Below are 27689 nucleotides of genomic sequence, written 5' to 3'. Positions count from 1 at the left end.
AGATTTAGGGGTTTTGAAAGATTTTCTGGGCTTAGAAGTTGTAAGGACCCGTGCGGGCGTGTGTTTAGTCCCACATCGGTTATTTGCTGTGTAGATCTTGGATACTCATACAGGATCAAGGAACTCAAATAAAACCTTCCGGCTAGCCATTTTGTTAGAAATGGTATCAAAGCGGACCCGGCCCATAACATATGTGGACTAGGAGACATTGCAACATGGATCTATTGGGGCTGACCACGGGCCAATCGTGGTGTTTGTGATTAGATTTGAATAGATTTGAACCCTTAGCCTGACGAGGACGTCAGGGCTTGAACGGGGGGCGTATGTGAGGATCCGTGCGGGCGTGTGTTTAGTCCCACATCGGTTATTTGCTGGATGGATCTTGGGTACTCATACAGGATTAAGGAACTCAAATAAAACCTTCCGGCTAGCCATTTTGGGTGAGATCCTGGGTTGTTACAGAAGTAGCCAGGTCTACAAAATGAATATCAGTCTGTTGGTTTCACTGAGGATGTTGGTTTCACTGGTGCAAGAGCAGCCAAAACCCCAATAGAGCAAAACATGAAGCTTGACAGATTTTCTGGAAAATTGTTAAAAGATCCAACAACATATAGACGATTAGTTGGCAGGTTACTTTATCTCACTATCACTAGACCTGATTTGTCATTTGTTGTTCAACCATTAAGTCAGTCTTTGGATCAACCAAGGCAGCCTCACTTGAATGCAACTCACATAACTCTTAGATATATTAAAGGCACACCAGCACTAGGGATTTTCTTTCTAGCCTCCAATGATCTTCATCTAAAAGTATTCTCAGATTCAGATTGGGCAAGTTGTCCAGATACAAGGATGCCAATAACAGGGTATTGTGCATTTTTGGGAAATGCATTGGTGTCCTGAAAATCTAAGAAATAAAACACAGTATCAAGGTCATCAGCTGAAGCAGAATATAGAGTAATGGCCTCAGCTACTTTTGAAATTCAATGGTTGTTATACTTGCAAATTTGGAAGTAAAACATAATAAGCCAGCAATTTTGTTTTGTGATAATCAGGCCGCTCTACATATTGCTGCCAACCCAGTTTTTCATGAAAGAACAAGTATATAGAGTTGGATTGCCATCTTGTCAGAGACAAAATTCGAGAAGGAGTTATCCATACTTTACATGTACCTTCTCAAAATCAGCTAGCTGACATTTTTACTAAAGCAGTTAGTGGTCCTTTGTTTCATTTATTACTATCCAAGATAAGTGTGCATAATATACACACTCCATCTTGAGGGGGAGTGTTAAAATAGCTGAAGCTCTTTCTCTCTCTGGCACACACAGGAACTCTGATACAAACAGTGGCTAACAAACAAAAACCAAGAAAATTCTGTTATTTCTATTAATGTGGATAAGAGAATTAGTTAAAGATTAACAGCTGGATTAGTTGTTATAACAGTTTTCAATTAGTTAAACTTTAATTAGTTACTATAGTTAATCAGTTACTCCCGCTCTATTTAAATACAACTCTGTTTCTTCCCAAGCTTTTTCCCTTTCTTCTCCTGAACTTTCTCCTCTTCTCAGTCTTCATTCCTTTCATCTTTAACAGTGGATAAGGATAGATAATTCATAGCATGGCCATTGTATCATGCCCAAAAAAACACATAATGCATGGAATGTGTTGCTGGAAATCAGACCCGAGGGTGACCGCGAACCAAGGAGGAGGAGCTACTGCTGTAGTGCGGTGGCAGACGGCTGTTTCCGGCGGACCTGCAAAAAGCCTGGGCCGGGGTATCCGGCGAAGGCCCTCCAATGCTTAAGTCAGAGAGGAATCTTGAGATATTTTAATGGAGAGATGTTTTCTGGCGATGGAAGAAGATACCTCTCTCCCCGGAGTCCCCCCTCTTTATAGGAGGGGGTGTAGCGGTTACTCGCAATCAGATGTGATTACGCAAATCTTGGATTAAATAAATTACCTTAGATGGCACGGAATTTCAGGCTAGCTGGCAATCGGTTGAGATTGCTTGGATTCAAATATTGACAGTCGTTGTGGCGGAGACTGCGGAATTTGATCCCGAATATGGAGAATTTTGGTGAGCCCTTCTTTAGGTAGACCAGCTTGACTGTTGGAGTTGGGGTCGATCTCAGCTTCTGACTAAGTCTTCCTTGGCCTCGAGGTCAATCGGGTTTTGCTCAGCCGAGACCACGCCTACCGAGGTCATGCCTATCGAGATCACACTTGCCGAAATCATGCCTGCCGAGGCCATGCTTACCAAGGTCATGCTCGTCGTCGGACTCGGGTGCTTTAATCATATGTGTTGGGTGGTCCACTTTTCCCCCCATCAGAATGCCCTGCTATTTTACCAAACAGCCATGATTCTCAAGGGTGCAATACACAACCCATGCGGTGTGTTAGCACTTTCTTTTTAATTTATTTACATTTGCATGTCTCGTTGAAATATCTAAAACCTGGCTTGCCTGTTTGTTTGTTAAGTTGTTTTCAATGGTTCCTTTTTCGAGAAAAAGTAAAAAGGAAAACAAAATGACATTGGGCATCAGTCGATCTCCAATCTCTAGAAATGAAATGATGGTTAACCTAAATAACTCCACGAGAGATGATCCAATCAATCAATTGGATCCATAAACAATCAATTTAAAACAAATTTAGATTAGTGATATAAATAAATTAAAATCATAAACAAATCAGTCTGTTGCTGGAAATTGGACCCAGGGGCGACGATCGGCTGAGAAGGAGGAGCTCCGGTGCTGGAACGGCATGAGGAGGCGGTCCGTCGGCGGGCGGCGTCCTCCGGAAGACCGGAAAGAAGTCGGTGGCCGGGGTTTCCGACGCCAGCCCTCCGATGCTTAAGTCAGAGAGGAGGCTTAATGGAGAAGAAAGGAGATGTCTTTCTTTTAGGTTTCAGAGTCCAACCCCTTCTAAGATGGAGGGGTTCCCCTTTTATAGAGGGGTATTGTATTACCTGTGAAGTGATGGAGCCAATCATTTTTGTCCCGATTGACACATGATCGTGTGCATTAATATAGTGTTGTGGGAGATCAGACCGGAGTCAGTGAGCCGTCGTGGCTGATCGGACGTGGCGGAGTAGTTCAACTACCTGCCGTGGAAGGCTTGAGATCCATAGATAACACGCGCATTGATTGTTGAGTGAACCAGAGATCAGCAGAGGCCATATGCTTTAATGGTTGAGTGAACCGAAGATCAGCAGAGGCCATACGCTTTAATGGTTGAGTGAACCGAAGATCAGCAGAGGCCATACGCTTTAATGGTTGAGTGAACCGGAGATCAGCACAGGCCATGCGCATTAGTTGTAGACGGCGAAGCAGGGTATGGTCTCCGGTTGATCTACGGAAGGGTGTGACGTTAGTAGGTGAGTGGTGAGGTTGGGCTTTTGAAGCTAGGCTCCCGAAGGAGATTAGACCGAGGTCGAATGCTCTGACGGGGCATCTCGGAGTCCAGCATTTGGTCGGGCGCCGAGCTGAGCTAGTCGCCTCCCGGTCGGGCGCCTCCCGGTCGGGCGCTTTCCAGTCGGGCGCCTGCAGGTCGGGCGCCCGACCTTCGGGCGCCCGACCTTCGGGCGCCCGCAGGTCGTTCTGGGATAACTTAGTTTTTCCCCTAACACTACCCCCCGACTTCCTAGTTCGAGCCGCTTGCAAGCTCGGACGTGGAAAGTAGCTGTCTAATGGCACTCCACACTATTTAATGCCGCATCGGTGGGGGCTAGAAAATTTCGAATTTTTACGGCGCTCCGCACGTTTCAAGGCGCTCCGCACGCTTCAAGGCGTCATTAATGGGAGAAGGTGGGACGACGCCTTTTCACCGTCTGAAACGGCCTCGTGTCGTGGGATGATTCGGTATTCAAAGCGTCGATTTGAATCGGAACGCCGTTTTGGCCTCTTGGGGCCGACGCGTGGCATGATTTGGACGGGAGGCGGGATCCTGTCTTGCCGATCCGGGCCGTTGAAGAGGTTTATATAAACCCTTAACTTGGTCTCAGGGTTTCTATTTGGTTGCCATTGCTTGGTGTTTTCCGGTATCCCCTTGTTTCTTCCGGCGGCCTCCCGAAGCGGTCATTCCGGCTCTCTCTCCAATCCTACGATTCGTTGTCATCTCCGGTGAAGTTCCAGTAGGTGCTTTCTTCCCCCCCTTGTCTGCTCGGAGGGTCTTCATTTTTTGATTCCTTCCCCCTTTTTTGATTGTTTCTCTGGGATGGATCGTGGTCCGGACGAATTCGGATCCACCATGAGTGGCGAGGAGGTGGAGATGGCTGAGGAGTGATTTTTTCCTCGGCGAGGGTTCCGTCTAGAACCTGCGGGGTCGGAGGATCGAATAACGAGGCCTCCCCCAGGTCGGATCGGGGTTATCTGGAAACACTCTGGGCCGGCCTTCGGTTCCCCTTCCACGGGTTTGTGAACGAGCTCCTGGCGACTTATCAGCTCGTCCCAGCGCAGCTCGCTCCAAACGCTTGGAGGACTATCGTCGGTTTTCTATCCCTGTGCCTTTCGCACAGGATACCGACCTCAGTCAATGTCTTCCGTTGGTGCTTCTTACTGAAGTCCAACCCGGGAGACGGAGAATGACTGTATCTTGCCCTTCGGGGTAGTCGGTCATTTTTTCGAGGCGCTCCGACCTCCATTCACGGGTGGAAGGAGAAATTTTTTTTTTTGTCCTCCGAGCGGTCGTGGGGATTCGACCCCAGGTGGGGGCAGGCCCGGCTCAAGACTGCCAACAAGCTCCCAAAATTGTCCGAGAACAGGCAGAAGATCCTCGACGCTCTTTACGGCCTCGAGGAAAACATTCTTCTGAACGACCTCGTAAGCGAGGATGCTCTAGTCAACGTAGGCTTGAGCTCGGCGCGCCCTCAGGGTAAGGGTGGTGGTTGTCTTGCTCTTCTTTTGTCTCTTCTCTGATATTCTAACTTTTCCCTTTCTTGCCTTTACAGACGTTCCGAAGATGGTGACCAAGAACGCGACCCTCTACGCTCGCTTCCGAAAAAGGTCAGCCGAGATTGGTGGGACCCCGCTCGAGCCCAGGAAGAAAGCCAGGTCTTCATCTGGTGCGGGTGCTGGGGCGAGCGTAGCCCAAAGTGGGGCTTCCAGGTCTGCTCGGGAGGTCCCGAGCATCGACCGCAGGGGCTCGGGTTCGGCGGGAGCTTCTGCGATGCTGGCTTGCCCGGCTCCCCTTTCTCAGCGCCCTGATCGACGTCCTGTCGAGCAGCGTCGCTCCGATTCCGAGCAACGACGCTCGGATACCGAGCCGGGGAGTAGTCAGGGGGCTCCAAGGTCGCCCCCGCCCCCACCGAGCCCCGCGAGGCTCAGTCTCCCTGGTCCCCCGGAAGTCGATCCCCGACCAGAGCGGAGGCCTTACCTCCCCTCGTGGGAGGTTTTTGAGGGTGACTCGGCCCTCGACGATCCTGCAGTAGCGCGGCAGGTTTTCCGAGTCGCGCTGCTCCCGGCCGACCAGGCCAAGATTCGGTCCACGAGCTACAACAGCTTCTTGGACGGGATCTATTGCTCCGCGATCCGGGTAAGTTTACCTTTAAACTCTCGTTTTCATCTTTTAATTTTTAGCCTTGACTCATTCTTCCATTCATTGTTAACAGCATCTCCATGAGGTCGAGACTCTGATGCACATAGTGTCCGACTATCGGGAGCGGGCCCGAAGATGCCAGCATGGGCCGGAGGAGGCCGAGAGGAAGCTTTGCCAGGCCGAGGTGAAGCTCTGCCAGGCCGAACTTCTGCGGAAGGAGCTGCTCGCAAGAGTAGAGGCCGGCGAAGGCGAGCTCTGGTTGGTGACCGCGGAGCTTGAGGAAGAGAAAGCCGCGCACGCTCTAGCCAGATCGGAGCTACGCGGCGCCGAGGCTTGCCTGGCTGAGGCTCGATCTCTGGCCGTCGTCCTCCAGAATGAGGCGAGAGCTGCTCAGCTCAAGGTCGAGCAGCTCGAGGCTCGGGAGAAGAAGGCCGAGGAACGAGCCGAACAGGCGGTACAACTCTTCCAGGAATCGGAAGAGTTCCGCGAGCTGATGGAGGAGGAAGCCGTGGACGGACTTATCCACGGCTTTGAAGATTTCCGAAATCAGCTGAAGCGGCTCTGCCCCGAGTTCGATCTCAATCTGCTTTAGCCGGGAGCGGGGATTGAGGAGGGCGAAGATGGGTGTGAAGGCCTGACTAAGGCTGAGGTTGAAGCGGCCGGGGAGGCCACTTTGGAGACTTCCGCCCCGGGGGCTCCCGAAGGAGCTCCTGATGCCGCTCCTGAAGCTGTCGGCGACATCCCAGCTAATGCCTCCACGACCGTGGCCAGGTCGGCAGAAGAACCTGGGGAGGCTCCAACAAAGAGCGCCGAGGCGGCCGTCACGGACGACCTCGGAGCCGCGCCCGCTCCTTAGGATTTTGTTTCGGCCTTTTTCTGTGTTTTGTTTTGTAGGCAAGGTCGGCCCCCAAAATTGTATGGCCGAACCTCAGTTGTACTCAGCCTTCGGGCTTTTATTAATAAAGAGTTTCTTTTTCCTAAATTTGCACTCGTCTCTTTCTTCTGCATGGTAGATAACTTTTTAATCGTTTAACTAAAATTTCTTCCGGCCTCGTTTGGCGAATTCCGTGAACTCGGCCTCGTTCGTAGATTCAGGGTCTGTAGACTTAGGTCCTGATCGTGTTCGCTAAGCTGTCGAGCTTAGGTCCGATAGGGAAGGTTCTGAGATCGGACTTCAGGGAAATTCACCGAGCCCTTGAGCTCGGCTCTTGAGCCCTTCGAGCTCGGATTCGAATCTCGCCGAGCCCTTGAGCTCGAATTCGAATCGCCGAGCTCGGCTAGATATTTAGGCTTGGAGTCGCCGCTGCAGGCCGACACTTAGACTCGGCCAAGCCCTCATTCAGAGGGGTCCGCACGAGCTAATCTGTAAATTAGTGGTAAGGAGATCATGCCTTAGGTCGAGGAGACCTCGGCTTATGGCTGGCTCAGAGGGGCATCCCGACCTTGGTCGAGAAAGGTCCCGATCTTGGTCGGAAATTTGTCGATCGGTATATAAACAAGTAGATGCAATAATGTAGGTACTAGGTAGAAGGTACCTTTCACCCTGTTAGAGCCGAGCACCTCACGTCGGGGTAGGTAATTCCATTTTGCAGTCGACACTACGTAGTGCTCATTGGCTCGTAGTTCGCTTCCGTAGGCGATGCCGTCTATTGTTGAATAAGATGGCGCTTGGGTTGGGGCCTCGTGCGACAGCGCAGCTCGCTCCAGCCAACCAGGGGGAGTGCCGTGTTTATTGTCTGCTTTAGGAGTGCCTGCACGCTAGGGGGTCTGCGCAGGAGCCACCCCGTCGTTGAAGGCTACGGGGGGCCCGCAAAGGTCCTACCCCGCTCTTGTTGTCTTCCCGAGGTCGAGGGAACTTGGGCTCACTGTCGACCTGGCGACGCTTCCCAAGATCGAGGAAGTTTGGGACTCTACTATCGACCCACGGGACATCTCGACCTTAGTCGAGGGATCGAGCACGAGGTTGATGGAGCTCGGGCTCGTTGTCGACCTGGTGACGCTTTCCGAGATCGAGAAAGTTTGGGACTCTACTGTCGACTCACGGGGCATCCCGACCTTAGTCGAGGATTCGTGCGCAAGATCGAGGGGTCTGGGAACGCACTATCGACCCGCGACGCTTTCCAAGGTCGAAGGAGTTTGGGACTCTACTGTCGACTCACGGGGCATCCCGACTTCAGTCGAGGTATCGTGCGCAAGGTCGAGGGGTCTGGGAATGCACTATCGACCTGCGACGCTTTCCAAGGTCGAGAGAGTTTGGGACTCTACTGTTGACTCACGAGGCATCCCGACTTTAGTCGAGGGATCGTGCGCAAGGTCGAGGGGTCTGGGAACGCACTATCGACCTGCGACGCTTTCCGAGATCGAGGGAGTTTGGAACTCTACTGTCGACTCACGGGGCATCCCGACTTCAGTCGAGGTATCGTGCGCAAGGTCAAGGGGTCTGGGAACGCACTATCGACCTGCGACGCTTCTCGAAGTCGAGAAAGTTTGGGACTCTACTGTCGACTCACGGGGCATCCCGACTTCCGCCGAGGTATTTGAGGGAGATCGAGACCGAGCTCGATATCAGCACGACGAGGTGCTTCAAGCTCAGCGCGGCGAGGTGCTTTAGGCTAGACTGGAGCATCTGAGCTTGGTCGGGCATCCGAGTTTGGTCGGGTAGTCTAAGGATCACAAACATCCCAATATCAAGAGAAACATAGCATAATTAAATGACCGCAGATTATCATGAAGAGACGAGACTCATGCCCCCGATCACCGAGAATCCCTCAGGGTTTTACTGGTAGTACATCCGAAGGTTTTCGGAATTCTAGCTCCGCGGGATGAGGGTCCCTTCGAGGGATTCCAACTTGTATGCTCCGGGCCGCTGGACACGCACGATCCGGTAAGGTCCTTCCCAATTCGAGGCCAGTTTTATCCGCTCGGTTGGCTGAAAGCTTCAACTCTTCTGAGGACGAGGTCTCCCATTTTGAAGGACTTGGCCCTGACTTTGGCGTTGTAGTACTGCGCCGTCTTCCGTTGGTACCTTATCATGCGGACTCGGGCGGCTTCCCTCGCCTCTTCGATGAGGTCCAAATTGTTTCTGAGCTGAGAGGAGTTGGAGTCAGCATCGTAGCACTCCACCATTGGTGAGGGGAGTCCAATCTCCAAAGGGATAACGGCCTTCGTTCCGTATGTCATGTTAAAGGGGGTCTCGCCGGTAGGTAGTCGAAATGTAGTCCGGTAGGCCCAGAGAACATTGTATAAGTCTTCGACCCATTGCCCCTTGGATCGGTCAAGCCTGGCCTTGAGTCCCTGCAAAATAGTGCGATTTGTTACCTCGGTTTCTCCATTCGTTTGTGGATGGGCGACCGAGGTGAAGCGGTCGAGATACTTCCTGAGGGATTCCCCCTTCCGCTGCTTGACGTCCAGGAGGGAGTCCGATGTTCGCCGTTGGCGCCGCCTGGCCGCAAAGTTGGTGACGAACTGCCTGCCGAGCTGCTCAAAAGAGGAGACCGTGCTCGGCTTTAGCCCAGAAAACCAAAGTCGAGCCGTTCCTCGGAGGGTCGCTGGGAAGGCTTTGCAGAGCATAGCCTCCGAGGATCCTTATAATGCCATAAGGGCTCGGTAACTCTCCAAATGGTCGAGGAGGTCGGTCATCCCATTGTAGGGCTCCACGTGGGGCATTTTAAACCTCGGTAGGACCGGCTTGTCCTCGATCTGGCGGAAGAAGGGGGACTTGTTGGTAAATTCGAAGTCACCCTCGCGCCTTGCCCTCCTGCTATGGAGCGCCTCAATCTGGCGCTCAAGATTTTCGACCTTCCTGTCGAGCTCCCCAGCTTGGGGGATTGCCACAGTAGTCTGCTCCGACTCGTGACGGTCCGGAGCTGACTCAGCTTTCGAGAGCTGCGGCTTCCTGTCTAGGCTCCTCCCTGGCAGTTCTCTCCGGGAAGAGGCTCGTTCTTCATTATTAGCCCTGGAGGAGCCATGAGGATTTTGGCCCTGGAGGATCGGTCTATTTGGGGGAAACACTGGCTGGACCTAGGCCTGTGGAGGTAGCATAGGTGAGGCTTCCTGACGCCGCAGGCCTTGGACGGCGGCGGCCAAAGCCTGGACCTGCTGTACCAGAATGTTGAACTGTTCCGGCTGGACTTGAGGAACCGGGTCAGCCGGAGGCGGCGAGTTTTGGACTGAGTGTCCAGGACTTGGTGGAAGATGCCGGAAAGCATTGGAGGCTCCTTTACTTCTCAACTTCATGGCCGCAACTCGAGCCCTTCCTCTAGCACCAACTGTTGCTGGAAATTCGACCCGGGGGCGACGATCGGCTGAGAAGGAGGAGCTCCGGTGCTGGAACGGCAGGAGGAGGCGGTCCGTCGGCGGGCGGCGTCCTCCAGGAGACCTGCAAGAAGTCGGTGGCTGGGATTTCTGGCACCGGCCCTCCGATGCTTAAGTCAGAGAGAGGGCTTAATGGAGAAGAAAGGAGATGTCTTTCTTTTAGGTTTCAGAGTCCAACCCCTTCTAAGATGGAGGGGTTCCCCTTTTATAGATGGGTATTGTATTACCTGTGAAGTGACGGGGCCAATCATTTTTGTCCCGATTGAACATGATCGTGTGCATTAATATAGTGTTGTGGGAGATCAGACTGGAGTCAGTGAGCCGTCGTGGCTGATTGGACGTGGCAGAGTAGTTCAACTGCCTGTCGTGGAAGGCTTGAGATCCGTAGATAACACGCGCATTGATTGTTGAGTGAACCGGAGATCAGCAGAGGCCATACGCTTTAATGGTTAAGTGAACCGAAGATCAGCAGAGGCCATACGCTTTAATGGTTGAGTGAACCGGAGATCAGCACAGGCCATGCACATTAATTGTAGACGGCGAAGTAGGGTATGGTCTCCGGTTGATCTACGGAAGGGTGTGACGTTAGTAGGTGAGTGGTGAGGTTGGGCTTTTGAAGCTAGGCTCCCGAAGGAGATTAGACCGAGGTCGAATGCTCTGACGGGGCATCTCGGAGTCCAGCATCTGGTCGGGCGCCGAGCTGAGCTAATCGCCTTCAGGTCGGGCGCCTCCCGGTCAAGCGCCCGCAGGTCAGGCGCCCGCAGGTCGTTCTGGGATAACTTAGTTTTTCTCCTAACACAGACTATCTAGACATATTTATTAAATGGATTGAATTTAGATTTAAATCTTTGATTCATTAAATCTGTCTTGCCCTGTTTAAACTTATTTAACCTACTTCTATCATATTGAACACAATCTGCTTAATCTATTTAATCTATTTAAATTCATTTTATCTATTAAAAATCTACTTAACTTATTTAATACATTTAACTTGGTTCGATTTGTACGGTAAATTAGCTGTGCATGTCAAATTATATTACCTATTTAATAAATATATCAAATCTAAAATTTAAATTTTGATATGTCTAATAAATAAATAGAATTTGTATTGATAAATTTTTGACCCAGTATTCGAGCCATATTTGACCCGATCCATCCTGAGGCTGTGTTTGGTATACGTTTGCCTCAGACATCATCCCTGTTGCTATCCTCCAAATGTGGAAGCACCTTGAATGGACGGGAGCTGATGCCGTTTTGTTAAAAAAGTGCCACCACTTACCCGCCAACCTCTTGTCTCTCGAGTCCAGTTGGTCTGATGAAAAGATGCCCGAATAGATCACGATGACATTTTAGATTTATTTAAATGCATCATTGCAACTCTTGAGTTGCATTAGTGAAAGAAACCACAAACTTGGTTATCACAAGGTTACCAAAAAACCATAAATCTAGTGTAAATATATGTCCAAGGTTTTATATCTAGGATTCCAGATAGATCAGTGGAAACCGAATCGACAACGACCAAGGATGGCTGAGGTCACCTTGCCATCAGGAATCGAGTGGAGAACGGCCGCCGACCAGGATAAAAGAGTCAATTTATTGGTTCAAAGGCGTACCTCACAATACATCCCATCTATTGGATGCCACACCTCTGATTTATATCCTCCACCAACTCCCAAATATTATCCTTTCTCATCTCATATGATCAAGCCTTAAAATAAGTTATCAAACTTAGCACGTAGAATCGCATGTGACATACCTAATATTCACCTAATTCAAGGCGCACACGTGCCAAGTGCACACCAGGATTCATTCCATGTCCCTCGGATGCGAATTCGCCCTCCTGGTATCCAATCATAGACAGAAGAACATCACATGCTCTTATCTGGGTTTAGAGCAGACCCTTCCTCTCTTTTAAATAAGTTTCGGACGCAAGGTTCACCATCTAAGCTGGGTCTTAGATCTAGAATCTTTGACTTGAGCTAATAAAAGATAAATCAATCTCTTATTAGATTAGGCTAATAAGAGATCCTCACGATCTCCTACTAGATTTATTTTTCTGTTTTGTTCTTTGATTATTGGAATTGAATCAATTTAGTTTATCTTCATTGTTCTTCAATGTGAGATTGATTCTACTAGATTGAGCCCATGATTTCCATGGCCAATCTAGAATTCTATGCTGTTGAAAAACATAAATTCAGCAAATGTTACCTACAAATTGGTACAGTCTTAAAGGGCGGATGCCAAAAAGCGATGCAAGAGCTTGATGGGGCTTGGGACCATAAGCCCCATCATTGTAGCATTTGGAATAGAGAGCCATTAATTTTGGGTGCTTGTCTCTCACAAGTCATCCCCTTGGTTGCTGCCCATCATATGGTGGGGCTCTAATTTGTCCCGCTTTATGCCTCGACCAAAAGTTAGGCTCTTTGTCCCGACCATAGAGCTCAATTAACGAGCCAATCAAACAGAGTACGGAAAGGAAGAGGGAAATAAAAAGGCGAAAAAGAGAATCCATGTGTCAGGTTTCACTCGACTCGGCTAATATGACTCATCTTATTCACCTTAACCACGGGATCACTTTCATGTACCAAATGGGCTGTTTTTTTTTTAATTGCCCCACTTTGGCCAAGAGCTCGCATGTTCCTTGCCTTTGAGTGGGTCCACCGTCCAAATCACCATTTGAGGGCATCTACTCTTTTGTCCACACATGAACCTTACCCTTAGGCAAATGGACAAACTTCACCCTGCTGTAATCCGTGCTGCAGTGGACGCTGCAAAAAAACTCGGCACGAGGACCAATTCACTCAGAAAGTTTCCAAGGCTGACGGCCGACCATGTCTTCAAAGTCTTGAAATCGGCAGGCTTCTCTAACACTGACCACCCTAACTGCTACTATTGAATTCTTGATCACTAATGACTACATATATAGATATATATTCCTGATGATAGAAAGGGGGTCCATATTTCATAGCCTTCCAAATCAATTTGAAATTGTTAAAATCACCACTTGTCTCAAAAGCTTAAATTTATAGGATGAGATAGATTTATTTATATAGTTTATATTTTCTTATATTTTTCTTCACATGTGAATCGGATTTTTCTTTAATAGATTGCCTAACATGTGAAAGTTTTTAATAACAAAGTTAAAAAGTGCGGAGACAGGATACTTAAGACCTCTACTTTGATACCAGATTGAAATTACCACTTGTCCCAAAAACTTAAACTTGTAGAATGAAATAGATTTATTTATATATTTTATATTTTCTTACAGAAATATGGTTTATTTTTTAATGTTGGTGATTTAGTTCATGATTTTCTCCTTTGTTTAGTTGTAGGCATGCCTTGGTCTCCTCCCCTGGAATACCAAAAAGCGAAAAGGGGACAAAACTGTAGCTTTCTGACAATCATTTACAGGCTTGATATATGAGATAATTTGGACAAAAGCCTTTGGCACTAATAGGCATCAAAACTTGTTCACTGAATTCATGAGTTCGCCCCTGTCTATTTCCTTCTTGCCATGCATAACACCTCTAAGGGAACAAGGGTGGTCAAGAGGCTATGGATGCTAAAGATTTTTAATCTAATCTGGATTCATAGGATTGTCTTTTCTTCAAGCATTTGAGAATAACTTTGGCTAAATTTTGTAACCTATAATATTGTGTCGAGACAAGAAGATCAAATCCATATTAGTCACGAGTCAACTTTTCTTTTCCCACCTACAAATTCTCTATTGTTTTTTTGCCTAAAAGTTACCCAGGGACTTTCATTTTTCTTGCAAAATTGATCAAATGCTTCTTGCCACTGGAGGATTTCATCCATGCTTGCACGTTTCCACTAGAATGTCTTTCAAGAGAACTGACATTCTTCGCTCAAGTTCCTTTCAGGAACATAATTCAACAGATTGGATAGGGAGGAAAACTTAAATCCGTATCTGTTTGTTCGTTTTTCCTAAAGTTTGTCATAAGCAACCGAAATGTTGTGGCATGAACTAATAAACGAGTGTGCACAATTGAGTATGAAAAATTATAAAAAATAAGTCCTAATTAGCCATCAACAAATGATCAACATACAAGCACTCACCATAAATTTGCGACCAGTAAATTTTACGCCTTACTTAGACTTGCTAGATGGAATGCTTCTTTGTAGAATTAGGATTGTGAATCAATCAAAGATATTGTTTTCAATCATGAATTGACAACGACATGGTAATTGTAACAACACATTCTATCAATTACACAATCTTCAGTTCTAATCCCATATACCAAGTACCCATATTTATGGTCAGAAAAGTACCACTAAAATTGCAAAAATGGTCAATGATACCAACACTAATACACCGAATTTCATTAGAACTCTCCAGTTAAATGTGCTTAGGCAAGAATAGTACTAGAATGGATAACTTCCTAGAAAGTCCTCGTGTTGCTTTTTTTTTATTATTTTTTTAATAAAAAAGCCATTACTAAAATTGCAAAGGGTATTATTAATAGCATTAACTTCTGGTCTTTATATATATATATATATTCACCTAAACCTATACTCACACGCGAAAGACTTGATTATTTCAAAGCGAGTCCTCTACAGTAACAATCACAGGAAAGTAAAAGGATTGGAAAAGAAAAGGAAACAACCAAGATCCCGTTCTGCTGTCATCCAACTCCCCGTTGTTGTCCTTCTTTCTCTTTCATCTCCTACCCCCGTCCTCTTCCTCTGTTTCTCTTTTCTTCCCCTCTCTCTCGAAACTCCTGTAGCCCTCCTCTCTCTCTCTCTCTCTCAGGGCTCAACCAACCCCACCACCATCCTTGAGGAGGAGAAGAGAAGAAAAATAAATAAAAAAGAGAAGAGAGAATTACCGGCGGAGATGGCTCGGCTCTTTAGAGAGAAGGGAGCCCTGGGGGACTCCAAGCGAGAGACGAACGGCAGCTCCCTGAGGCTTTCGTCCACCGCCGCCATGACCGCCGCTGATCTCCCCTCCCCCTACGGCCAGTTGGGCTGCGGCCTCCTAGATCCGGAGCTCCGAGAGACCGCCTACGAGATCTTCGTCGCGGCCTGCCGCTCCACCGGCGGCAAGCCCCTCACCTACATTCCCCAGTCCGAGCGCACACCGCCCTCCGCCGACCGATCGCTGTCCTCACCGGCGTCCTCGTCGCCGCTTTCCTCCTCCTCCTCGTCTCTCCAGCGCTCGCTCACCTCAACGGCGGCCAGTAAGATGAAGAAGGCCCTCGGGATCAAGTCGTCGAAGAAGAGCCCCGGCAAGGAGAGCAGCCCGTCCAAGGGCTCCAAGCGCCCGACTACCGTCGGAGAGCTGATGAGGGTGCAGATGGGGATGTCCGAGCAGGCGGACTCCCGGATCCGGCGGGGACTGCTCCGGGCTGCCGCGAGTCAGGTCAGCTCTGAAATTTTTAGGGTTTTCGGTTCAACTGTATTTTTCCTTTTTTTTTTGGGTGTTTCTTTTATATTATTATGTAACATAATGCTTGATGTGTGGTAGAAGCATATCTGAATTCTTTAATTAAGAAGATCATTTATAAAAAAGGTGACCTGTTATTATTTTTCATTAAATTTACCAACTAACTTTGCTCAAGCTTTTAATCTGCGGAGTTATTTTTATTATGTCGACACTTCTAGCTATATTCTTCATTGCAGTTAAATTTTTAAGCCGCCAAATAATTATTCTCTTCGCTCTCAAATATCCATTTTATCTGGCGCTGCATTATGGGGGTTGTTTTTCTTAAAGTTCTTATTCATGTTCTTATTTGCGACCTAAATTAACTATTTTCCGGCTTTGATTAATCTTGTCTGTGGTGGTCAAGGGGCAAATCTTTTTTGGGTTCCCCTCTACTTTTTAACTATAAACCAATCTTATGTTGATTACTGATCTTTCATTTTGTTGAAATCCTAGTGGTGATGCTGATTCCACGCTAACCTTATTAGTATAGTGAGTCTCAACTCAGTTGGTAACTTATATCCTGCAGCCGACTTAACTGTTGAGTGGTAATTGGGCTTGTAAACTGCGAACAAAATCTTGTGATGCTATGTTATTAGAGGTTTCTATAGCTTTGTACAGTGCTGCGATCAAAAGAATGTGTTAATTCGGGTGTTTATCCACCAGTCTACAGATTGAAATGCTAAAATGTTCCACTCAAGTATGGTTTATTGTAATTGCTATAAACCATTATGCAATAACTTAAGCCTAACCTGTCTATTTAATTCTTTGCAATAAAATTTCACTTCCAATGCTTAGACTTTCCTCTTCTTTTTTTTTTGGTTTGGTTGGGGTGGGTGGGGGTGTGTGGTTACTATTATACAGCCCTAGTATATATACAATTACCAGAATCTGAGTTCAAAATGTCATGAAACTGCCTGGGAATAGAAGAAAAAGACTTCCAGAACACTATCCCAGAGTGATTGGCAACATGAGAAGCTACCCAATCTGCTGTTTCTTTGAAAATTGAGATCCCTTGGCAGGGTAATTCAGTACTAGATTGTCATGGAAAAATGCTGGTTGTCATCATTTGATCATGTGAATCTGGTTTTCTGTTTCACATTTAAAGAAACAGTAGGGCCCTTAGAATAACTCTGTCTTTTGATTTTACTTGCCTGGAGCATCAATGCTAGTAATATAATGATTTGTTTCTTTCAAGATATTTACATTGCAAAAAATAAGAAAAAGAAGAAAGTCATTGTGTTTTGACAGCGGCATTTTTTTCCTCTTCCCCAAATAACAGCTTGGGAGACGCATGGAGTCCATGGTTTTGCCACTGGAGTTATTGCAGCAGTTCAAGGCTACTGACTTTCCTGATCAACAAGAATACGAAACCTGGCAGCTTAGGAACTTAAAGATTCTCGAGGCTGGATTACTCTTACACCCTTTTCGTCCATTACAAAAATCAGATGTTTCAGCTCAGCGGCTAAGACAAATCATACGCGGAGCTTCAGAGGGACCACTTGAAACGGGAAGAAATTCAGAGTCAATGCAGGTTCTACGCAGTGCTGTGATGGCCCTGGCATGCAAAGCTTCTGACGGATTTGCTTCAGATACATGCCATTGGGCAGATGGTTTTCCACTGAATCTCCATCTGTACCAAATGCTGCTAGAAGCTTGTTTTGATAACAGCGAGGAAGGATCAATAATCGACGAAATTGATGAGGTTCTAGAATTGATAAAGAAGACTTGGACTATCCTAGGGATAAATCAGATGCATCATAATCTCTGCTTTACTTGGGCTTTATTTCACCGTTTTGTTACAACTGGTCAAGTTGACATTGATCTACTGTTTGCAGCTGATAATCAGTTAGCTGAAGTTGCTAAGGATGCCAAAGCAACAAAAGATTCAGCTTATTCTAAGATATTGAGTTCAACATTGAGCTCGATAATGGGATGGACAGAGAAGAGACTTCTTGCTTACCATGATACCTTTGATCCTAGTAATATTGAATCCATGCAAAGTATTGTTTCTTTAGGAGTATCGGCTGCCAAGATACTAATGGAAGATATTTCACAAGAGTATCGTCGTAAGAGGAGAGAAGAAACTGATGTAGCTCGCAGCAGGATTGATACATACATTCGGTCCTCACTCCGGACTGCTTTTGCTCAGGTAACTCCTCTTCAACTGCAAATTAAACTCTGAATGGCCCTTTTTAACTCTGTCTACTGTACTATTTGCACATGCTTTCATGACTCTTAGAAGAGTGGATTAGAATTGTACCAGTTAATTCTTTTTAAGCCAAAGAAAAGCTTGTATCATCATATTGTTTAAGGTTAAGGTTACTATACTCCAAATTAATCATAAAAACTGAATTATACTGATTAGGTCATGAATATTAGTTCATTGAATGATAATGGTAATTATTTATTTGGGGATTTATATTTATTGATAGTTGACTGCAGATTACACACACACACACACACACAAATGGCCTATTTACCTGTTGTTGGAGAAACTTTATTCCTTTAACTGGATTATATTGGATGTTTTTATATCACTGCCAACCCAATTGGGGATAGTCAATCAGTGTTTTGATGCAGAGAATGGAACAAGCAGACTCAAGCAGGCGATCAACAAAAAATCAGAGTACTCCAGCTCCAGTTCTTGCCATCCTTGCAAAGGACATTGGTGATCTAGCAAGCAAGGAAAAAACGTTATTCAGTCCTATATTGAAGAAGTGGCATCCTCTGTCTGCAGGTGTTGCTGTTGCTACCCTCCATTCGTGTTATGGTAATGAACTTAAGCAGTTTATAACTGGTGTCGCGGAACTGACACCAGATGCAGTCCAAGTGCTTAAAGCTGCAGACAAATTAGAGAAAGATCTTGTACATATTGCTGTTGAAGATTCCGTTGATAGTGATGATGGTGGTAAGTCATTGATCCGAGAGATGCCTCCTTATGAGGCTGAATCTGCAATCGCTAATCTTGTGAAAACTTGGATAAAGACAAGAGTAGACAGACTGAAGGAGTGGGTCGACCGGAACTTACAGCAAGAGGTTTGCTTCTGTTGGCTTTATTTGTAATTTCTCTTCTTACTTACTGGACATATGCAAATGCCTTAATGCGTAGTTTTTGTACATATCATCTGGCCTGCTGGTTGCATTTAAAATCTTCTGCCTCTATCATTAATTTACTTTTTTCTTGTTCCACACATTAAGCACAATGTCTACATACATTCAGATTGGTGGCTGCCTTTAAACTTCATCACTGAATGTTGCCGTTAAACTTAATTGTGGAATTGCTAATCTTTTCATAATTATTCATTACATATTCAATATAACACCATGAAAAATCCTTGCAATGCTATTCATTTCATATTATTTATGATTTAGAAATCTATGATTATATATGATTAAAATGCAGAAGAATTCAAATTATACGCTGGAGCTTATTTCATAATTATCTTTAAAAAGAATCACTATTTTATAAAAAACACTATTACTGGATCAATTATCTGTGATACCTTAAAATTTTGTTAGTCGGAATAAGAAAAATGAATGAAGGTAATTTAGTCTTTGTTGCCCAGATAGACAACCCAAGAGGGGGGGTGAATTAGGTTTTAAAATAATTTTGCAATTAAAACGTTGTGGATGACTAATTAATGCTTTACCAAGATGACTAATTGATTGCTGTGTGTTGTGAATGAAATGAGAGTAAAAGAAAGAGACAAACAATCACAAACACAAGGATTTTATAGTGGTTCGGAGCTAACCCTTGCTCCTACGTCCACTCCCCAAGTCTCACTTGGGAATTCACTATAACCCCTTGGATTACAGCCGGTTGTTTTCCAAGCTCACAACCAAACTTGTTGTTTTACGAGCTCACAACGAACTCGGTCGGTTTTCCCAGGCTCACCGACTAGAACCAACCCCGATTGTTTTTCCGGGATCACAATCGAACCCTTACACGTTGGTTTTACACTCGGCTCACCAACCAACCTCTACACCCTTGATTCAATCCTCCGATTGAATCAAGCAAAGACAATATGGAAAGAATAAGAAACAAACAGAAAAACTGAGCTTCTTAAAAAGCAGATTTGCTACAATATAAACTAGAGAGAAGTTAAGAGCCCTCAAACACTTTTGCGTTGGAGTAGAATAAGGCTTCTTGAATTTTGAGTCTCCTCTGGAACGTCTGATCGACTTGAATGCAGGAGGAGACTTCTTTCAATGCTAGGAAGAGGTTGTTGGATGGAGTTAATGGCGCTCTTCCTTCTTTTTCGTTGAAAGCAAGTTTGCAGAGAATAAATGCTTGATCTCTTTGAATGGAATGGTAGTTCTCTGCCTTGCTACAGTCCTCTGTGGCTATTTAAGCCATCCCCCACGGAAACTAGCCGTTAGACACCTTTTTCTGCCCGTTCTGCACACTCTGCACAACCTGACAATGTGTCCGTTAGGGTCGGAGTCGACTCGCGCGATCAGGAGTCGACTCGGCTGTAGCGGGAGTCGACTCATGCTTTTCTGGAGTCGACTCGGCAACTGTTCCGGATTTGAATTAAAGTAGCTTCTTCGACTGGGAGTCGACTCGTCTTGACCTGGAGTCGACTCGCCAACTTCTGGAGCTGACTTGGCATTTTCGGAGTCGGCTCGTCCCGTGAAATCCGTAGATCAACTTTTCAATTTGGTCCGCTCGAGTCGACTCGACAGTCCTGGGAGTCGACTCGGCGCTCAGAGCCCGAACTCCCGATCTTCTGTCTTTTGGCTCGTCCAGTCTTGGAGTCGACTCGAACTTCCCCGGAGTCGACTCGGCTCTCAGTTTCCGAAACTTAGTCTTCTGCCTTTTTGGTGTACCGCTGCCTTGGAGTCGACTCGAGCTGTCTGGGAGTCGACTCGGCTCTCAGAGACAACAAATTGATCTTCTGTCTTTTTGGGTCGCGCTGTCTTGGAGTCGACTCGCGTATTGCGGGAGTCGACTCGAATCTCAGAGTCCGAAAACGGTTCTCTGACTTTTGCCTTGTGTTCCACTGAGAGTCGACTCTCACTTTCTTTGGAGTCGACCTGCCAACCATCGGAGTCGACTCGCGTTCCACAGGAGTCGACTCGAATCTCAGGGTCGAAAAAAAACGCTCTCTGACTTTTCTGTCTGTAGCTTCTTGGAGTCGACTCATATTACTCCGGAGTCGACTCGGTAAGCATCGGAGTCGACTCGCGCACTTCAGGAGTCGACTCGCTGACAGGTTTTGAGTTGATGCTTTCTGTTCGTCTGTCTGTTCTCAGTCGGAGTCGACTCGTACTGGTCTGGAGTCGACTCGAGCCCGTGCCAGTGATTCTGATACGCTTGGAGTCGACTCGTAATATCCTGGAGTCGACTCAAGTCTCAGACTTTGGTTCAAACTGACTTCATACCTTATCCAAAATATCTTGAACCAAGTCTAGAAACACTTAGACACGATTTTCATTGAAACACTTAATTGAATTCATTAGTAAACATAAGATATACTCAAATGCTTTGAGCTCATCAAAATCAAATAGGGGTTTTAATCAATCACTCCACAATCTCCCCCTTTTTGATGATGACAAAACTTTGAGTATATGTAAAGTGAATTGCTCAATAAACAAGGAAATAAAATCCATAAATAAATTCAAATGTCTGGTAATTTAATATATCCAAGCTTGAAAGGTGTGAAGCAATAAATTTTGGAGTTAAAGCTCCCCCTTTCATTTGGAATTATATAAGCCTTCATATTATGCAATCAATTGTTTGGCTTTTATATATAATTAATGATTTAGCTTTCTTAAAAAATTCAGATTCTCCCCCTCAACATATGCATTCTACTTTGTTTTGATTCTCTGAATTTCTTTTTAATGCATTGAAGTTTTTGAACTGAATATTTAGTTTTTAGAGGAAAAATCTGTCAATTTGTTCTTGAGTTGGATTCAATTAATCTCCGAATATCCCTTGAATAGATTCTGGAGATTACTCCATTAGGAGCCCCAACAGAGAGATAATGAGCCTCGAGGTACCAAATCCACTAAGAACAAATTATGTTTTAATTTTCATTTTGATTCCTTTTATGTTGATTCCATTTACATATCTATTAAATATTTCTCCCCCTTTTTGTCATCGTATCAAAAAGGAGGTAATCAGAACACACAATCAATCATAGATCAAATGGCACAGAATTGCAGAAAATATGGCTACTCATTGTATTGATTTGTATGTAAATACATTTGAGAATACAATAAGTAAAGCAAAACAATACATGTCAACACAAAAACAGCTAAGGTCTCCTCGAGGATGTAACTCCTCTCGAGGATGTGGCTCCTCTCAATCTGTTCTGCTCCATGAGGAGGGTGACCGCATCTGTAACATGCCCGAGCTGAGAGATAATGGACGAAGTGGCCCTGCTATGTGTAGTGGAGAGCTCGGTCACCGACTTCTGAAGTGCGTCCAGCTTGTCGATGAGCACATTCGACAAGCGCTCGGCCCCCTGAGTAGTGGTGCTCATGTCCTTCCGGATGTCATCGCGCATCGTCCGAGTGGTGCTCGTGACCTCGCTCATACTGGAGAACTGGGCCTGGATCAAGCTCCGGACATTGTAGATCTCTTCCCGTACATGGGCCGTCATGTCTGTCATGGCTGTCAAGGAAGGGACCAACTCAGAAGATGTGGGTGCAGGAGAGGGAGCAGGCACTGAACCTCGGAGCTCCCTAAGCAGATCATCTCGCAGGTCTCGGACAATCTCCTGCCGCAACTCCAGGAGCTGCTCAGGAGCGATCCGGACCTCCATGGGTGGTGGAGCTGAGGAGGAGGGTCCGGCTGAGGTGGTAGGAGCAGAAGTGGAGGAAAAGTCAGGATAGTCAGAATCTGGCTCAGGACTAGGGGAATGTCTGGTGGTATGTGTGGAGGTGGAAGACTTCCTAACCCAGGTCCCCTCTACCTTCCGAAACCCCATCCTGTGTAGGGTCCCCGGACGCATGCGATCAGTCCATCGCAATGCCTTAGAGGGTTCCCCTTCAGGAATGGGAATCTCGGCCTCCCTAAACAAAAGAGTGAACATCATACCGTAGGGTAGGGTGAGCCTAGGTCTATCTAGTGGCTCACATAGATACCTATACATCATCTTGGGAAAGTTGATTGGGGTGTCCTGGAGGATGTAGAACATGAGAGCTAGGTCTCTCTCAGATACAAAATCAAATCTCCCGGTCTTAGGGAACAAGGACCTAGACAGGATGCTCAAGAGGATCCGCACCTCAACTGGAAGTGAGCTAGCGGATACCTCGTCTAAGGGGGACTGAGGAGGATATCCTAGTATGGCCGTAAGGGCCTCAGTCCTATCCTCGGGGTGTGTGGGAGCCACCCCTACTTGTGGAAGGTGGAGGATGTGGGCAATGATATCCTCCGAAATGAACAAAGGGACACCGGCTACCGTGCCCTCTATACCCTGATCGGTTCTTTCAATTTTAAAAATAAACCACGCAATAGCACGTATCTTGTAGGATAGTGATTACGGGTGTCGGTCCACAGGGATTGGAGACAAGTTATTTTTCTTTTAAAAATAAATCAAAAAGAAGGATTTGATAACTTGATTTAACTTAATTAATCTATGAGTACGAATTGAAATTTTATCAAGGTAAATAGATCTAGGGTTTGGAATCCACCACATAGCATTGCATCAAGGATTGTGTTCTTAGTTTTTATCTTTTGGAGAGGCATGCAATTTTGGCTACAAGCCTTTTAAAATAAAAGCATAAAGAGTTTTAGGAAGATCCATCTTCGGTATAGCATGAAGTGTCTACCTAAGTATGCTAATCTAGGGTGTAGCACATCTCATCTTCCTAGGCATGGATCATCTTAGACTACTTTAGCAACATGAATAGTAAATGGCATGCTCAAGGTTTAAACATCATAAAATAATTTTTCATTGAGAATGAGAATTTAAACAAACTCCAAAAAGATTAAAAGAGTAAGAACTACAATGCCCTGTTACATTGCTAGGGCTTCATCCAGCCCTAGACTAGGTGTTCAGCCGCGCATGGTGGCCGGATGTCCTTCCATCTTCAAATGAAAGCCTTCACCTCTCATTCTTCCCAGAATAACACAAACTCTTCTCTTTCCTCCTCTCTCTCTTCTTTTTTTTTTTTTTTTTTTTCTTTCTCTCGGCTGGTGGCTTCTTCTTCTTCACCGAAACAGGGGTTCTCCCCTGTTTTCCTCCTCCTCCGATCCGAGCTCCTCTCTCCCCTTTTATAGATCGCCCGAGCCTTGAAGCTGGTGATGGATTCATGGGGAACGGACGCATGATTCTTGGGACGGTCTGCACGCAAGGCTGGATCAAGGGAGCTGGTTCGATGGGAGCTGCCGTGAGATTAGCTGGGACGGCTGGCGAATGGCTTGAATCCAGAAGAGAGGGACGGCTAGATGCTTGGGCTCACGCATGATCTCACGGGATGCTGGAGATGTTGATCCGGAAAGGAGGAATCTGCGGGATTAATGGGAAAGCATTACGGGATGCTGAGAGGCTGACTTGGAACGGAAGAAGTTGAGATGGGAGGCTGGCTGCGGGATCCTTGATGGCTGAAGAGGAATGGATCTGGGGTCGTGATCGATGGGAGGAAGGAAGCGCGGGCTGAGGCGGAGGCGTTGATGAAGCGGACGGTGTGGCACGCGGACGCTGGGAGGAAGAAGCGCCACGGGATCCGGCGGAGAGAGGTGGCCGACGACGACGTTGGGGCGAGCTCCTTTGATCGCGCGGGGGAGGATTGCGTTTGTTGTGAGCGAGGCGGGATCACGGGAAGATTTGGCAACGGGAGGAACAGTGGATTAGTCGGGAAGAAGAAGAAGATAAACAGTGAATTTATTTATTTATTATTTAATTTTTATATATACATAAATATATATATATATATATATATATATATATTTGTAAAAACACTGTTCATATGAACAGTGTTTTCACGGGATACTGTTCATATGAACAGTGAATCCAGTAATTCGTCCCGAAATTATTTTTTATTTATTTTATTATTTTATTATTTATTATTATTATATTTTTTTTTTGTTTTAAAATTATAAATTTTATATGAAGGCACGCAAGGCATTGGTTGGGAATTGACTTTGGGTTTGAGGTGGGTCATGATTGTTGATTTGCTTGAAATTGTTCTCGAGCCCAATGTTATTTAAATTTAATTCTTCCTGAGCTGCTTCAGATCGAACTCGACCCGACAAGACTAAAAATCGGACCGTGACCTAATAAAAAGGGTTAATCAAACTTTTGCCCCATACATAATTAATTATAACTTTCGATCGAATCAGGACAAAAACCCATTTAATTATAACCTCGGCTTGATTACAACTCTATTAGGTTAATAAATCAGGTCAACACAATCTCCTCCTTATATGTTTTTTTGTAGTTTTCATGAAAGATCGCAACCGGAAGAGGGACAAGTTCAGAGTCGGTTTTAAGAAAAGAATTATTTACTTCTTACCATAATTTAAATTTATTTCAATGATTATTCGATTTCATGGTAAAACAAGTAGTTATCCGTTTAAGAACATTGATAAGTGCTGGAAAAAGAATATTAAATTATAGATTAATCAGCACTTATCACACCCCCAAACCTATGTTTTGCTAGTCCTCGAGCAAAATAAAACTAGAAAAGAAAAACTCTAACTCACTTTCGCAGGCATCGCGATTGCATTTACCACATGCAACAAGGCTTTAAACCCCTAGGTTACCCTAGTGGACGAGTTATAGTCTCGTGAGGGTTTCCAGTGAAGATACCCTCAAACTTCAATATCATTTATTGTTATGATTAATTTGTTGTTGTTGTTGTCGTTGTTTTTTTTTTTTTTTTTAATTCGATTGATGAAACTTCAAATTCCAAGTGCATACTAGCTAGAAAAAAAAATTTTTTTTTTTTAAATTAAAATCTAATTTAAGATACATAAATGATAAGAATTTCAAAGCACACACGGTTTTATTTACTAAGTCAGCCCAAATTCTAGATTAGTATGCAATCTAAGTTAAAGTCATTAAGTTTTCGTTTAGGGAGTTGTAAGACTTATTTATATTGGAGTGCTCGGTGAAATCTGGACCGTACACAAGCTAAGGGTTCGGATTTCCAAAATATTGTTAATACTAGTAGTTTCCAAGGATTGGTCGAAAAGACCTACTCACTGATTCAAAATCATCTTATCTGCAGGATTTTGAGAGTTGTGGATGTTTACTTTAGTACCTCACGGGCTTTATCTGTAATATTCCAGTTTACTCGAATTTTTACAACGACGGCTTTCACACTATTGTCTTTCGGTCAATACAACATTTTTTTTCTTTTTTTTTTCTTTTTTTTTTAAAGAAAGATATATAAATTGTGCACTTTTACTCTTGTGGTGATTTCTCCGTGTAACGAGCAATCAGTCGACAACTCTCACACCAGTTGGCATAAGGTGTCGGGCATCAAGACTCCCCTACGGACTTATGCTCGGAGTCCTCATCACAAGCCCACTTGACCTTTGACAATAGGTAGCCCTTTTCGATGTTCCTGACTAAATCCATTTTTATTGATTTTTTTTTTTTTTTTGGATTAGATAAGTATGATTCATCAGGGTCCAAGGTTGCTACCATACTCTCAACATAATGTCGAGCCTAGACCTTAGAAGAGTCGGCCAGTGTGTAGTGAAATTCCAAAGTATTAATTAGCTTACAACTCCCTAAGAGAGACTTAATAAAAAGAACTTAAATTTGTATTACTTCCCACTAGTCATTGGGCTTTTTAGATTTTATATACCTTGTGTGTTTATCATTCTCGCATAAATGTATATAAATTAGGGTTTTTTTTAACAAAAACTTTTTTTTTAAAAAAATGATTTTTATTATTATTATTTTATGAAAATAAACACATTTTTTTTAAAAAAAATATTTTTAATTTTTTATTTTTTTTAAAAAAATGATTTTTTTTATTATTTTTTAACTTTTTTTTTTTAAAATCAAGATGAATACCCCCAAACCTAAACCTAACATTGTCCTCAATGTTAAGAAATAATCTAAGAGAATTGGGTTGCCTCCCAACAAGCGCTAAGTTTATTGTCTTCAACCAGACATAGTGAGATAGTTTTTGCATCTCCTTCTATGAGGTCATCTATTTTGTCTATCATAAAACACTCAATTTCCCTTGCGGGTTGGTCGGCCGCATTGAACACATTTAATTTTACCTTCATATTCCCAAATGATATGTTCATTACCCCTGTTCTACAATTGATGCACGCATTGGCCCTTGCTAAAAAGGGCCGCCCAAGGATAACGGGGATTAGTTTATTAGGATTGGGCTCATGTTCCATATCAAGGACAATGAAATCTACTGGAAAATAGAATTTATCTACCTTGACAAGAACATCTTCAATTATCCCACGTGGTGTTTTTACAGATCGATCAGCCAATTGAAGGGATACCGAGGTTGGTTTTAACTCACCTAAACGAAGTTTCTCATAAACTGAATAAGGTAAAAGGTTGACACTTGCCCCTAGATCTAAGAGTGCTCGATCAATGAAATTATTTCCTAAGACACAGGAGATGGTGGGAGCACCAGGATCTTTGAATTTTGGAGGGGTGTTGTGTTGGAGAATAGAACTCACTTGCTCAGTTAGGAAGACCTTTTTAGGCACATGTGTCCTAGATTTTCGCTTTTGTGTACAAAGGTCTTTGAGAAATTTGGCATAGGAGGGAACTTGTCTGATGGCATCAAGGAGTGGAAGGTTGATTTTAACTTGTTTGAAGACCTCCATCATCTCTTCTAATGAAGTTCCCTTTTTGCCAAATGGAGAGGGTGAAGTAAGAGCTTCAGGATATGGAGCCTTTGGGATATGAGTTTTGGCAGAAGGTGGACTAGGTGAAGAAGAAGAAGAAGGTTTTTCATTTGACACATTTCTATCCTCTTCTTCATCTTCCTTATTGTTGTCCTCCCCAATCTTATTGTCTACTACACGTCCACTCCTTAGGGTAGTCAAAGCATTGGCTTGTTCATGATGAATTGCATTTAGTTGATTTTCTTGAGCCATGTATTGTCCCCTAGGATTACTTAGTGGTTGGCTTGGAAGTTTTCCTTCCTCTCGCTTGTTTAGTGCATTAGCTAGTTGACCCATTTGAGATTCTAGCTTGGCGATTGATTGCGTATGAGAGTGCACTAATTGTGTAATGGTTTCCAAACCTTGAAGGGCGTTCAACACTTTCTCCTCAAAGGCTGTGTTTCTTTGGGGTGGAGGAGAAGTGTGTTGAAATTGAGTCGAGGGACGGTAGGGATAAATATTTTGTTGGGCTTGAAAATTCTGAGGATTTTGAAGATTTTGGGAATATGGTTGGGCAGTATTCGAAGCTTGCTGCTTCCAAGAAAAGTTTGGATGATTTCGCCATCCCGGGTTATATGTATT

The 27689-nt window shown here is 44.9% G+C and overlaps 1 protein-coding gene across 1 annotated transcript in view; it reads left to right on the top strand.

The window, feature by feature from the left end:
* The first annotated feature begins 11896 nt into the window (after positions 1-11896).
* LOC103717855 (elongation factor Ts (DUF810)) overlaps positions 11897-27689 on the top strand; it is a 35740-nt gene continuing 19947 nt past the window's right edge. Inside the window, exons 1-3 of the mRNA XM_008806394.5 lie at positions 11897-15223; positions 16566-17435; positions 17867-18322. Of these exons, the coding sequence (XP_008804616.3) occupies positions 14699-15223; positions 16566-17435; positions 17867-18322 (1851 nt within the window). The 5' untranslated portion in view covers positions 11897-14698. The remainder of the gene's footprint in view (positions 15224-16565; positions 17436-17866; positions 18323-27689) is intronic.

Source organism: Phoenix dactylifera, chromosome 1, assembly GCF_051530095.1.
Source record: "Phoenix dactylifera cultivar Ajwa chromosome 1, Ajwa_hap1_PhDact_Kaust_v1.1, whole genome shotgun sequence".
In the NCBI taxonomy this organism is placed as follows: Eukaryota; Viridiplantae; Streptophyta; class Magnoliopsida; order Arecales; family Arecaceae; genus Phoenix; species Phoenix dactylifera.
The sequence above is the reverse complement of the archived record's forward strand: the minus strand, read 5'-3'. Positions and strand labels throughout refer to the sequence as shown.